We start from the raw sequence: 13,299 nt of genomic DNA, 5'->3' as shown, positions 1-13,299 counted from the left end.
ACTGGTGGGGGGTGGTGAGGAGCTACCCTGAATAGTTGATTAGATTAACTATTGAATGTAAAGTCAAATCTGGCTTTCTGCGTAATTGTCAGTTACTATAATTATGTGATCAATGGATCTTAAGTCAACTTGTGTGCTAGGAACTTTTACTATGCTGCCAAGATGTTTCATCTTTATGGAAAATTTCAATTGCTAATGAATGTGTTTTGAATTTGCAATGCAGAATATTGTTATTTATAAATATATGTACACTGATTGCATGTCCATAAGGTGACACTTAAGTACAGGAGTGTCTGTATGTAAGGTGGCTGATGGGAAATTATAAAGTAAGCCTGGTGGGTGGAGGTGTTGGCTTAGGGGAACTAACTGTTTTTGAGACTGGTGGTCCTGGTGTGAATGCTGCGTAGCCTCTTCTCTGATGGGAGCAGGGCATACAGTCCATGAGCAGTGTGGGTGGGATCCTTCTGGTTATTGCTGCATCATGAAGGATCCTTACTCGCACTAGAGACAATTAAAATGCTTAATTTGACATAGTTGGGCTCAGGTTGAAAATGTTTTAGTCTTGAACTTGTAGGTCTCTGAATCTTTTTGAAGTGTGTAATGTAGAGCTTCCTCTGATGGTTTGGCTCTCGGCAAGAGAAGCCCTCCTCCCCTTAGCGTCAAGCCAAATAGATCAGAAGCACCCATACTGTGCTGGCTAATTTTTGGTTTGTGAAGCAGTTGGGGCTCAGTGTTGGCTCTTAGTGACGCTGGGCTAGTTAGGAGGAAGATCAGCCAACATTCTGTTTGAAGCTTCTGTGAACTGCCTTGGGACATTACAACCACTATATAAATACAAGTTGTTGTTCTTGCTCTTGATTGCTATCCATTAACCCACACTGAGAAGTTTGTTGGCAGTGGGTGAAAGCAAAATCTGGCTAGACTGTGACGGTCTCCATGGAAAATATCCTGCCAAGACTCACTGTTACAGCTTGCAGGTAAGGCACTAGAGGGCAGTCAGTGTCTGCTAAATGAAATTCCCTGAAAGCTGGCACTGCTGGAAGAAGAGGGTGGGAACTGAGAGATGCTCTGGCCTAGGTTCTTAAAGAAATGACTATTTGTGCACTGCTTGATTTAGCCTCACAATTTGTTCAGACTTCCAGAATCTCACTGCAGCAGATGACAAAACAGCCTTAGTGGAAGAATTCTTGCAGTCGTTGTATGGAGCAATGGCACAGGATGTTATCTGGCAGAACGCCAGTGAGGAACAGCTCCAGGATGCACAGATGGCAATTGAGCGCAGTGTCATGAACCGCATTTTCAAACTTGCCTTCTACCCCAATCAGGATGGTGATATTTTACGTGACCAGTAAGTAACAATAAATATTGTGCACAACTTTTGACAAGGTACTCGTGGTTCCTTTCAGTTGTTACTGAGCCCCACAAAAAATGCTTCTTTTTTTCTGTAATTAGGGCATTAATAAAGTCATAGAATACTGAATGAAAGTGGCCTTCAAAAATGTTTATTGGAAATGCCATTTGAAAAACTGACTTCATAAACTGTAGTTGTTGATAACTTACTATATTAGTGTTTGAAAAGGTGATATTTAACTACATATTGCAGATAGCAACTGCACTTGAGCTTAAAATTCAAATGTTGGAATTTTTCTCCTACTGCGAAGGTTTCAGCAATATTTAATCTTGTGTATTACCCCTCAGGGTGAAGTGCCAGTAGAGTTTAAATGCTACAGTGTGCAGTACAGAGTTCAGATGTAATAGCCATAAGAGAGGGAGAGAGTGTTTTCAGCTCTGAGGTGGAGCCAAATTATATATTCCCAGGTCAGAAATTAAAGACTTGAGACCGTCGCAATATGGACCAAAGAAATGATGTAATAGATACCTTAGTATCTATTATGCAAACACTATTACAAATGCATGTGTGTGAAATTGCTTTTATTATAAAACAACACACACAAAATGCTGGAGGAACTCAGCTGGCAATTTATTTTCTGAGGTACTTTGAGGTGTTTGTGATTCAGTGCTAAACAAATGCAAGTTCTAACCAAGACAGTTAAGAAGCAGAATTTATTTTACATCTGATACACAAAATATCTGTTTTTGGAAGATGGTATGTTCAAAACTTTTAAACCAGGAAGACCACAAGTACTCTTGTGATTTTTATAATGTGTATTGAATTTGTTCTTTGCAACTTATGTGCAATTGGATATGTATAATATTGTGTCTGATGGGCTTGCTATTTCATTCAACAGTGAATCTACCTTTAAAATCTAAATTATTTCTGAAGTAGTTTATTCTGCACAGGGCAGTATTTGGGTAAAAACAATGCACTCATACAAATAATTCTCAGATTTTTTCCTGTTTTTATTTCTAAAACCTGCCTTAAGATAATTTTCTCAAATGTGCTGTACAAATGTTATTGTTGTTTAAACAAATTTAATTAAGTTTTAAGCTACAAATTTAGTTGACCATAACCTTTTGTTGCTGTAATTTATTTCCAGGCTTTTCTATGAGCACATTCAACGTCTCTGTAAAGTCGTCACTGCAAATCACAGGGCACTTCAAATTCCAGAGGTAATAACTTAAGATAATTTAGTATTTGGCAACTCTATGCAGAAGAGTTTTGGAAGAGAATTTCTAAATATTACATTAAAAACAAAAAAAATGCAGGAAATGTTCGGTAGGTTAGACAATGGCAGTGGAAAGAGAAAGGGTTAATGTTTTAGGTTAGAAAACCCTTCAAAGCTAGAAAAGAGAATTGAATGCAGAGGAATTGGGTAGGTCAAAGGGAATATCTATGATAGGATTTGGTTAGGGTTGGCATGGAAATAAATTAAGTGTCAGTAGGTTGACATTTAAATGGAGGCAGATAGAAACTATAAAGTACAGACAGAGTAAGTTCAATCAAAGGAATGTCAGATTCTACCACAAGACTGGTCTTTTCCCCCATCTGCTGTTGCAGCATTTTGGAGACATGGTTGCTCTTTGTAATCTCCTGTCCCCACCACACACTTACTGTACGGCACTTCCTCATGCAGGCACAGGAGAATTGGATCCTATCCTTTTATGGCTTCCATATTCTCCTAATCTAGGGACACAAACAGTCTTTTCAATGCAGGAACGATTCAAGTGTACTTCATTTTGGTGTTCACACTGCTGCAGATCCCCCAGATAGAATTTGGCACTCCCTGTTGTCTACCACTTTAATTCTCCATCCCACTCCCACTCTTTATCAGCCACCCACTGTAACACTGAGGCTGCACAAAATCTTCTATCTGCATATGTTGCAGCCTTTTAAAATCTGCATTTAATTCTAGATCCTTGGGTAACCACTGTCTATCAGAGCTGGCTGAATCTGCCGTCCCATAATTTATCTTGTGGAGATGCTAGAAATCCAAAGCAACACACACGAAATGCTGGAGGAACTCAGTAGGTCAGACAGCATCTGGAAATGAACAAACAGTCAAAGTTTCAGGCTTCCTCAGGACTGGAAAGGAAAGGGGATGATGTCAGAATAAAAGTGTGGGAGAGGGAAAGGAGGATAGCTTGAAGTAGAAAATGAAGCCAGGTGGGTGTGAAAGACAAAGAGCTGGAGAGGACTGAATCAGATAGGAGAGGAGAGTTAACCATAGGAGAAAGGGAAAGAGGAGAGGCACCAGAGGGAGGTGATGGGCTGGTGAGAAGAGATAAGAGGCTGAAGTGGGGAATAGAAGGGGAAATCCAATTCAATATGACTTGGCTGAACATGCCCTGCATGTTGTAATTTTTATACTTTTTCACCTTCTCACTTTCTTGTATCACATCTTTTGTTAATTTTCTGCCTAACTGCCCCTATTAATCCATTGACAGGATAGGCTTTGTAGCTTATCTCCATTGGCAGCCGTAGCATTGCCCCTATCAGAAAGATCCCCATTGTCCTGTCCAACCATTCCCACACATTCTCTTGTTTTCAACTTGAAATATTGTTTGCCTTCCCACAGATGCTGTTCATCTTACTGAATGTGTCCCGTGTTTTCTGGTTTATTTTAGATTTTAAGTATCTGCAATTTGTTTTGTAAATTTCATTATAAATACAGCATTTCCTTGTGGATAAATTGGAACCAATAGATGTACTATATCTAGATTTCAAGAAAACCTTTGCTAGGGTGTCAGTATGTGATTGCAGAATGTGGGAGCTCATGGTTTAGGGAGTAATTTTATAATGGATAGAAGACTAGCTAACAGAAAATTGAGATCAGGCAAAAATGGGTTGTTTTCTAGGTTGGCAAGATGTAACAAGTGGTGTACCACAGGGATTTGTGTTGTGGCCTCATGTTTTTACAATTTGGTAATTCTGTGTATTATTTCACATGTACCAAGATAGAGTAAAACATTTTGTTTAGCATCCATATGGATAATGCACTGAGGTAGTTCCAGGGAAGACAGTAACAGAATGCACAATGAAGTGTTGCAGTTACAAAGTGCAGTGCAGGCGTATAATAAAGAGCAAGGGGTAGATTGAGAGTCCATCATTCTTGTAGATGCCACTGAGTGGTACGGTTGTTAAATTTGCAAATGACACAAAAATGAGCAGGAACAGAAGTTGCAAAGAGGACATTAGAAGACTTCAGGGAGCAAAAAGGAAAGCATGTGAACAAATGAATCTGCAAGTACAGTTTGTGGGAAATGTGAAGTTGTCTACAAAAGAAACAAATGATATAACTGGTGACTGTAGCATGCTGAAATGCAGAGGGATCTCAGTGTTATCATTCGTTTGCCAGGACAATTAAATCAAAAGTAGACAGAGGAGACTTCCGGATGAAAAAGAGCAGTGGAACCTGAACCTTTGAATATTTTGAAGGTGGAGACAAATAGTATATCTGAGAATGTGATAAAGGGTCTCATGGATTAATAAGTTTACATTTCTAGCAGAACAGGCTTGGGGGAATTTAGTAACATTTTCTTGTTCCTCATCCCTTTGGGTTGTAGCTTCCTTTGCATCTAGAAAAAGTATCTACAATATATTGAGGATTTGATATTAGGGTTAGTTAGAACCTCTAAGTGTGGCCCATTAGAATGAAGCATTTACACTTTGTCTCTCTGCAGCACAGAATGGTATAATATGATTGGAGCAAAAATGGTAGAGTGGATTTGGACTAGATAAAGGTTATTCAGTGCGTTTCCCTTGTAGATGTATATAGAACTAAAATTATAAGTGAAGCATTTGACGTGAAAATTGCAGTGCAAGTATTAAACACTGTTTGGATCCAGCCTTGCATTGATACCCACACTCACCAGGTTGTGATGCACCTCTCACTGACCCTTCCATCCTGTGATCGGATATGTAGTCTCACCACCAGCAAGATTAGGCCTTGCTTTCCAGAGATTCTGTTGAAGCTGAGGCTGCTTGGTGGTTTGTCTCCTGCATTCAGTCAATTAGGATCTGATAAAGCTTTTTGATTAAGATCAAAACACACTGAAACACTTGGAAATCATAATTAAATTAGACAAGAAACCCCATCAAAATGAACGAGGCCTCTGATCTGAGTGGGAATTTACCAATATAATCCTAGGGATCCCGAGAGTCCATCAAATCCAGTGGTTGGTGCAGTGTATTCATGTAAGACCAGGATCATGGATGAATACCCATGGTTCCCTTAAGTACTGCTGGTCATAACCTGCAAGATTTACCTCCATCTTTGGCTGCCCAGTTTGAGTTATGTTGGTTTCTGGTAAATAAGTCTTAAAGTTAATCTAATGAACTTCGGTGAAAACTGAATATTTAAATTAAAGTCCAATTTATTTTTTTATATACTTTCTCAGCTCTTCATCTCTCATGCTTCAAGTTAGTTTAATAGAGTACTTGTGGCATCAAGAATTTGCCACCAATCTTTCCTAACAAATTGGCTTCAGAGCACATTTTTTATACTGGTGTGTTGTTAGCTCTTCGTTTGAAGAGGTTTTTTTTTAACCAAGTCTCTTCCTATTTCTTTGCTTCCCATTAATCTTGCTATTCTCAGCTCAGCAGATTACCTGTTCTCATCTCCAACAGTTTAACAGTTTCACTGATAGCAGTGCCAGAATGTAAAAGCAAGAGAGAGAGGGAGAGAAAGATCCAGAGTAAGTGTGACTTGAGTCTATGTTTGCTTCCCCTTCTTCCCCATGACAGTCGCTGGAACATTAATGGGGAAGATATTGGAGCTAAACCCATGCCAAAGCATCTTTGTTTTGTTTTGTAATGTTTGAACCAAGTTGACTTTATTATAACTGGGTAGTTGTTTGAATCTGGCTGTTAATCACTTTGCTGTTTTTTTTTCTCTCTATCTTTCTACATTTTCTCCCTTGCCTGGTGGTGAGATAACATACAAACTCCTTAGTCAGCAGTGGGAATTGAACCCCAAGCACTGACAGTGTAAAGTGTTATTTTAACTGCTGTGCTACCATGTCATCCACATAAACCGTTTATACAGTATATTATGTATGCAGCTTAGCAAATGCAACTTGCTGTTCAGAATCGTTAAATGAAAGGAAGTGAACATCGTGGGCAGAATCTTCATGGCTTTTCTCCACACCACCACCCTCCCCTCCTTTGCTATCTCCCCCACTTCCAATACAAATCTACATTGCTCTCTCACCTTTGAAGAGTATGTGCGATACAGTATCTAGACCCATCTTTGTGTGCTGTTAATTCACTGAGATAATCTGTGCTTGTAGAGGGAACTATTCCTCTCAGATCTTTCTGCCCTCAAAACAGAATTTACTGCCCAGTGCTCCAGCTCAAGGAACTAGTGAAATTTGTCCAATGTTGTCTGATGTTTTGAAATTCTTTTGTGCACTCAATGGAGGTCACCACTCTGGAGCTGGTCGGATGCCTACGCTGTGAAGTCTGTGGAGGTATTTTTGTTACAGGCGAATACACAAGGGGAGCTGCACTTCTAAATTTTCTCTGCACTGCACAAATATTTCTGTTCATAGGTCACAGTAATTGTAATGCTTTTTGTTAATATTGCCTGCTTCTGAGATGCCACCTACATAAATAGAAATTAATTTGTAGTCCTAAAGGTTATGTTGAGATTGTGATATTGTGTATCTTGCGCACTTTCTGTACCTTTTTAGGTGTATTTGAAAGAGGCTCCATGGCCGTCTGCACAATCAGAGGTTCGAACAATCAATGCATACAAGACCCCAAGAGATAAGGTTCAGTGTATCCTGCGAATGTGCTCCACCATAATGAATCTGTTAAGCTTGGCCAATGAGGACTCAGTCCCTGGGGCAGACGACTTTGTTCCCGTTCTTGTCTTTGTCCTCATCAAGGTGAGCCAACAGATGAATATCATTTTTTTTAACAAGAGTGCAGTTACAATGCAGCATTCTAAAAAGCCACTGGTATTTTCAACTCTGCACACAAGCAAAGGAATGCATTCTTCTGCTAGGCAAATAAAAATTTCTTTTGTCCTGAAAATTAATTTACTTTTTGAACTGTTTTATGCACTTAAATATATTTTCACCTGGATAGCTGCAGCAAATTTCAGTTTTATTTAGATTGTCCATAGATGTTTTTTTCTGATGACCAGTCGATAGCATCCTGAGGAATTTTGTCTAACCCTATAATGAGTAACACATACAGAATTCTAGAGGAACTCAGAAAGTCAGGCAGCATCTATGGAAAAGAATATAGAGTCGACGTTTTGGGCTGAGATCCATCATGAGTATTTTTGTGTGCGTTACTCTGGATTTCCAACATCTGCAGAATCTCTTGTGTTTGCAAAGTCTTTGAACCTTGAACATTTTGACCACTTCTGAGCTTGGATGGTAATGATCTCTGTGCAAAAGGCAGCTACTTAATCCTATGCAAATTTATATTTTGAACTAAGAATATCATCTGCTGTCAGTAAGATGTTGTTCTAATGTATTTGGAGAAAAAAATCATTGTCATTAATTCCTGCAGGATTCTGTAGCACTAATGATGGTTTCTTCAGGCTAATTGGCAAGGCTAGAAAATGCAACATGTCTGAGAGATGATGTAGTGGAGGTGATATAAAACACCTTAAATCTAATTGAACCATTCTCCATGCCTCTCGAATATCTTAACATTTTATATGTATTTCCCATGAAGCATAAATTAAGACATTGCTATTGAATGAGAAGTAATATATGGTCTGATTCTTTCTCCCTCCTGATTTTGTACGGCTTTTAATTCATCTCTTTTATACCTTTAGGCTAACCCACCCTGCCTGCTGTCCACTGTTCAGTACATCAATAATTTCTATGCCAGCCGGCTCAGTGGAGAGGAATCCTATTGGTGGATGCAGTTCACAGCAGCAGTTGAATTCATTAAAACCATTGATGATCGCAAGTGATGCAGAACACCACCTGCATGACAGACTGTTAGGAAAAGTGAAAAGATTTGCACCAACTGTTTGTGAGAAGGAGAGCTGAAGACTGAATCTTCTCTTTGTATAATACATGTACATAGTGTGGAGACATTTAAATGAAAAAAAAAAGAACTAGATTCAGTGGATCTTTACCAAAATTAACAATCAGATTTACTAACAGGTCTTTGTATTACTGTCAGCAATGCGAAAAGGGACCACACTTTTTCAGGTATTTCAGAACTTGAAACTGTACTGTAAGCAAATGACCCCTCTTTCCATCTGTTATTCTGGTCTGCATGAGTTCTCAACTGGGGCCTTAAACAAGTATTTCTTTGATTTTTGATTTCATTTACCATGCCCAACCCAACCCCTCAACAATTTTATAAAAAGAATTAGCAAATTAGCAACTGATGGCTTAATGTCTCTTTAATGAGGAAGTAGGTCTTTTTGTCAAGTATCCAGCCCAACCTTTCAGAGAAACTTGCGTTTGACCGAACAATCAGAGATTTCCTAAAAATTGCACACAGCAGAAATGCAATGTGTTGGAATTAGCGGTAAAGAACCAACAGGTCTATCATTTTATCTGAAGAAGTCACCACTTTGTGTTGCTTCAAAGTGTTTTTGGGCCTTCCAATAAATTATTTCCAAAGCCTGGACTTTTCTTTAAGCAAGCTGACATACCTGACATTGTAACCTTATTGGCATCTGTTTTAAGTGTTAACATTTAACCAGCCTGTTAGTAAAGCAGCCTAGGACTCCACTGTTTTGTTGCTAGGGTTTTTATAAACCGAAGTCATATAATGATGCTTTATCGAGGTGATTTTATAAGGTTGTCTGTTTCACGGTTTCAAAGTCAAAGTGCTGGTTCTCAGTTCTTAAACTAGTTTCCTTATTGTGTGGCAAATAGTTGATCCAGAGACTAAAATAAACCAGTTTCTGCTCTCTGTATAAGGGATCCACTTGTAGTCAGGGGCTGCAGAGACCTCTCTCCCCACAATCACAACTCAGCAAGGGACGTTGTCAAAGCAGCAACGAACGTTGAACTCTGGTCTGCAATTGAATTCCAACCTTGACTGCTATTTGACTCCCTCATTTTCATGGAGGCTTTATTCCCTCCCTGTGGGCGTAAGGGCCATCTCACAGAAGCACACCTCTTCATCTCCTGGAGCACACAAGGAAATTTGCAACCATGACTGCCGTGGCTGGGAGAGATGAAAATTTGAGTGGAAGACCAGCAAAAATCACTTCAGTCCCTCACAGCAGCTGAGACTTCCAGTGGACAGCAGTGCCTTTGTTGACAGCCAGAGTTAACATGTAACGGCCAACACAAACGGACAGCCATACATGACTGGTGCTGGCTGCACCTTTACAAAGCCGTTTCCAATAAATGGAGTAGCAAGGCATTGGGACTTGGCTTGTCTAGAACAATTTTCAGGTGAAACTGCCAAACTGCAGTGAGTCAGATGTTGATTGTTAGGATATACAGTATAAATGGCAAGGTATAAGAATTTAAATTATTGCATTTTAGGTTACATTATGAACACTCACGTGGTAGAATTAAATAATGGCAGCTCCAGTAAGTCAAGACTGATTTGTTTTTTCTTTATTATATATAAATAAAGGGATCATTACTCAGTGGGTGGATGAATAGTAATATTAATGTAAATTCACCTGATTTTGCATATTTTTAGAAAATAAAGTAATTTAAGAGAAGAAGGTCTCCATTGTGCTAATCCAAAACCAGTCTAATATAAATCTGCCGTCGTTACAAAATTCACAGGCTACCAAAGACATTGGATGCTTATGTGAGTTTGTCCCTTAGTGGCCATATTAGAATAAAATCCTTCCTAATCTTGGTTCCCTGTCCTCACCTGAGACTTATCCCCAGCACATATCTAATGATACGATTTCAGTTTGGGTCAAGGGTTTGGAACAGTGAATACCATAGGGAGAGCTGTTGGATACATGTTCTGAGACTGTTTTATATCTCAATATCAAGGAGGAAAGTGGTAGAGTAAGTACTTGCCCTCCATTCACCTTCTTGGACTGGGAATGTTGGATACCACCATGTTTAATTGTAAATTATCTGAATTGTGGGAGAAAAATCTATACCTGTTCTAATTGAATGTATATTCAATGTGGATTTAGATATTTTAGTGCAAGTCTGGAGTAAAGGATCTTATTTCAAACAGCATCCTAAATATTCAGTATTTTATAGTCTTGAAGCAATGGGACACTTCATACCAATACAACCACGATCCATGTAACACCATCTTAGCTAGTTCCTACAATCTTTTTTTAAAGTTTTTGCAATAAAAAGAAATTTCTGGAATGAATTTTAATGTGCACCTGCACACTAGTTAGTCAGTTGACGTGGGAAGATTTGATGCTGAATATAATCAACGGTATTAAAGCCATATAACTGGGTGATTTTAAAATGAATAAAATAGTCTATTCACCTGATTATTACCATGAGAGTTGTTCATTTCCTCTACGTGTAAGTAAAATTTCCAGCCCTGACAGACAGTTTAAGTTCAAGTTGATTTGTAATAACTTGCCAAAAACAAGTCCTATCTTTATTTTTATTTTGATGTAGTTAAGTTTGAGTGTGACTAAGTGTCTAGCTATAATGTACTAGTTAGCACTAATTTAAGGCTATATGATCAAATTACATTTCTGAATATTTCTAATCTTGGGTTATACATCTGGGAATCTGAATTCCTTACACTAGTGCAACACTTGGCCTGATGGTGTTAAAACTGGAAAAAGGGTAATTTATGTATACTTCCAGCTGTGGGGTATTAATGCAGTTAGTATTATATGCAGGCATGAGGTGTCTGAATCAATAACCTAAGCAAAATGGCTAGCAGAACCTAATCTGACACAAAAGTGCTTTACAGATCAGCTAGTTAGAGAAACCAGGATAGAGGATGAAATTCAAAACCACCTCCTTTTGGCTTAGTCAGTGTTACATTTCTCTGGTGTTGCAGACCCTTCTCTCAGCAGCATTGGGGTAATACACATCATGCTGGGCTCTTAATGGGGATATAGGGAAGGTGCAGTTGAAGGCTAAAGACTAATTGGCTGAAACAACATTTGTCTTGCAGTTGCACTTTGAAGAAATTTTTAGACATTGTTTTTTGTTTTTCTCACCATAAACATCAATTTAGGAAAGGAATTTAAATGTAAACAGTGGGACAGTTTAGGGATTGGGATTTATTTATTTTACAGTTAGACTTTATGAAAACTGAAATGTCTGCTATTTATTTTTAACGTGCTTTCTCTGCGGGTTCATTCTAAGTTGCCTTTTGTGTTTTAAATTTTGAAGTACGGTCTTAAACGTTTGAAGAATTTGCTTGGACAACTTGTGTATGAGTTGATTGTATCCATGGAGATTTTGAAATGTATGGAAACTATCACTTGCATACTGTATAACAAAAATAATTTTAAAAAGAAAAATTGCAACTGCTTTAATCAGATACGTAAAAGCTGTACTGACAGGCCTATCGACCCAGAATTGTGTATGAGGACCAAACCTATCACCATATCTGATGTTTTAGAACATCAGGAATGGACAACTAATGATTTTCTGCAGTTAGCAGCTAGGAACTTAGAAGGGAGTGTTATATTGAGAAGTTAATCTAAGCTAACGAAATACTGTGTTTTGTTTGTTAACTGCATCACCTGAATTACTGCCTCTTTGAAACTGTTAGAGATTTTACAAAGCCTAAGTTAATGAGCTTGCACAATCTTGCACACGGGAAAAATGTATACTGTCTTTAAGGAGATTAATGTAATATATCAATCCATAATGCTAATTAAAGGGAGCCTTTTATCCCATTGTTGGTGTCTGCTGGTGAATTTGGTTCTTGCCATACTGAAGAATTAATTTCTGTGTTAATTTTCTGCATGCAATGTTGGGCAGTCTTCATATTGTACAGCACATTAACTCGGGTATATTTGTACCGACTAAAATTCATGCACATTGGCTCTAACACCTATAAGATGTGTACGAATTTCAACAGGATCTTGCATGCAAACTTAACAGCAACATTAGGAGCAGTAATGCAGTGGTGCTTGGTACAAATCTTTTGCCAGATACAACCAAGCAAAAGGAAGTTGGTCAGTGCTTGATTGTACTATCGTGGGGAACTCTGCATTTACTATTGTAACCCTCCCCAGTTCCTGTGAGCAGGTTCTACATTGCGTCATGGGATTTCTGATGAAAAGAATTGAAGAGTTGAATGGATGACTATATGTTGAGGCTTTAGTGAATTACATTTTAGAGTTCATAATCAAAAAATGCAGATGCAGTCAGATGTTCTGCTTCCCTGTCATTCAATATGGGACAAGTTCAGGTCTATTCCTTTTCCTTTCCCTGTTCCTTGGATGTATTGTGCTCAAATATTTAAACTATAGAAATGCCATAAGGACAATGCAACCAAAACCATGTTGTTCATTTAATTACTTATCAATGCAATTAATTGCTCAGTGAACTGTAAGATTCTACATTTATTGGTAGTCTTCTGCTGGCCTTGCCTTGTGAGGTATTGGTTACTCCCAGTGATTAATTAAACAGACCCTCATGTCCTTACCATCATACAGCACAGAAAAAGGCCCTTTGGCCCTTCTAGTCCATCCTGAACTGTTATTCTGTTCTCTCATCGACCTGCACCTGGACCATAACCAACCCGCCATACCAACCAACCCCATACCCCTCTCATCCTTCTACTTACCCAAATTTCTCTTAAATATTGCACTTGAACCTGCATCCACCACTTCCACTGACATCTCATTCCACATTCTCATCACACTGAGTAGAAAAAGTTCTCCCTCAGGTTCCCTTTAAATAGTCCACCTTTCGCCCTTAATTCATGGCCTCTAGTTCAAGTCTCACCCAACCTCAATGGAGAAAACCTATCTATACCTTTCATAATTCTGTATACTT

The 13,299-nt window shown here is 38.6% G+C and overlaps 1 protein-coding gene across 11 annotated transcripts in view; it reads left to right on the top strand.

The window, feature by feature from the left end:
• Positions 1-12,192, top strand: part of gapvd1 (GTPase activating protein and VPS9 domains 1) — a 114,220-nt gene extending 102,028 nt beyond the window's left edge. For all 11 annotated transcript variants that reach the window (XM_059993901.1, XM_059993900.1, XM_059993894.1 and 8 more), the window contains 4 exons: positions 1,135-1,348; positions 2,499-2,571; positions 7,093-7,290; positions 8,196-12,192. In XM_059993901.1, coding sequence (XP_059849884.1) covers positions 1,135-1,348; positions 2,499-2,571; positions 7,093-7,290; positions 8,196-8,336 — 626 coding nt within the window. In that variant the 3' untranslated portion in view covers positions 8,337-12,192. The remainder of the gene's footprint in view (positions 1-1,134; positions 1,349-2,498; positions 2,572-7,092; positions 7,291-8,195) is intronic.
• Positions 12,193-13,299: the final 1,107 nt, after the last annotated feature.

This window comes from Hypanus sabinus, chromosome 18 (assembly GCF_030144855.1).
Source record: "Hypanus sabinus isolate sHypSab1 chromosome 18, sHypSab1.hap1, whole genome shotgun sequence".
NCBI lineage: Eukaryota > Metazoa > Chordata > Chondrichthyes > Myliobatiformes > Dasyatidae > Hypanus > Hypanus sabinus.
This window is presented reverse-complemented; position numbering and strand designations above follow the sequence as displayed.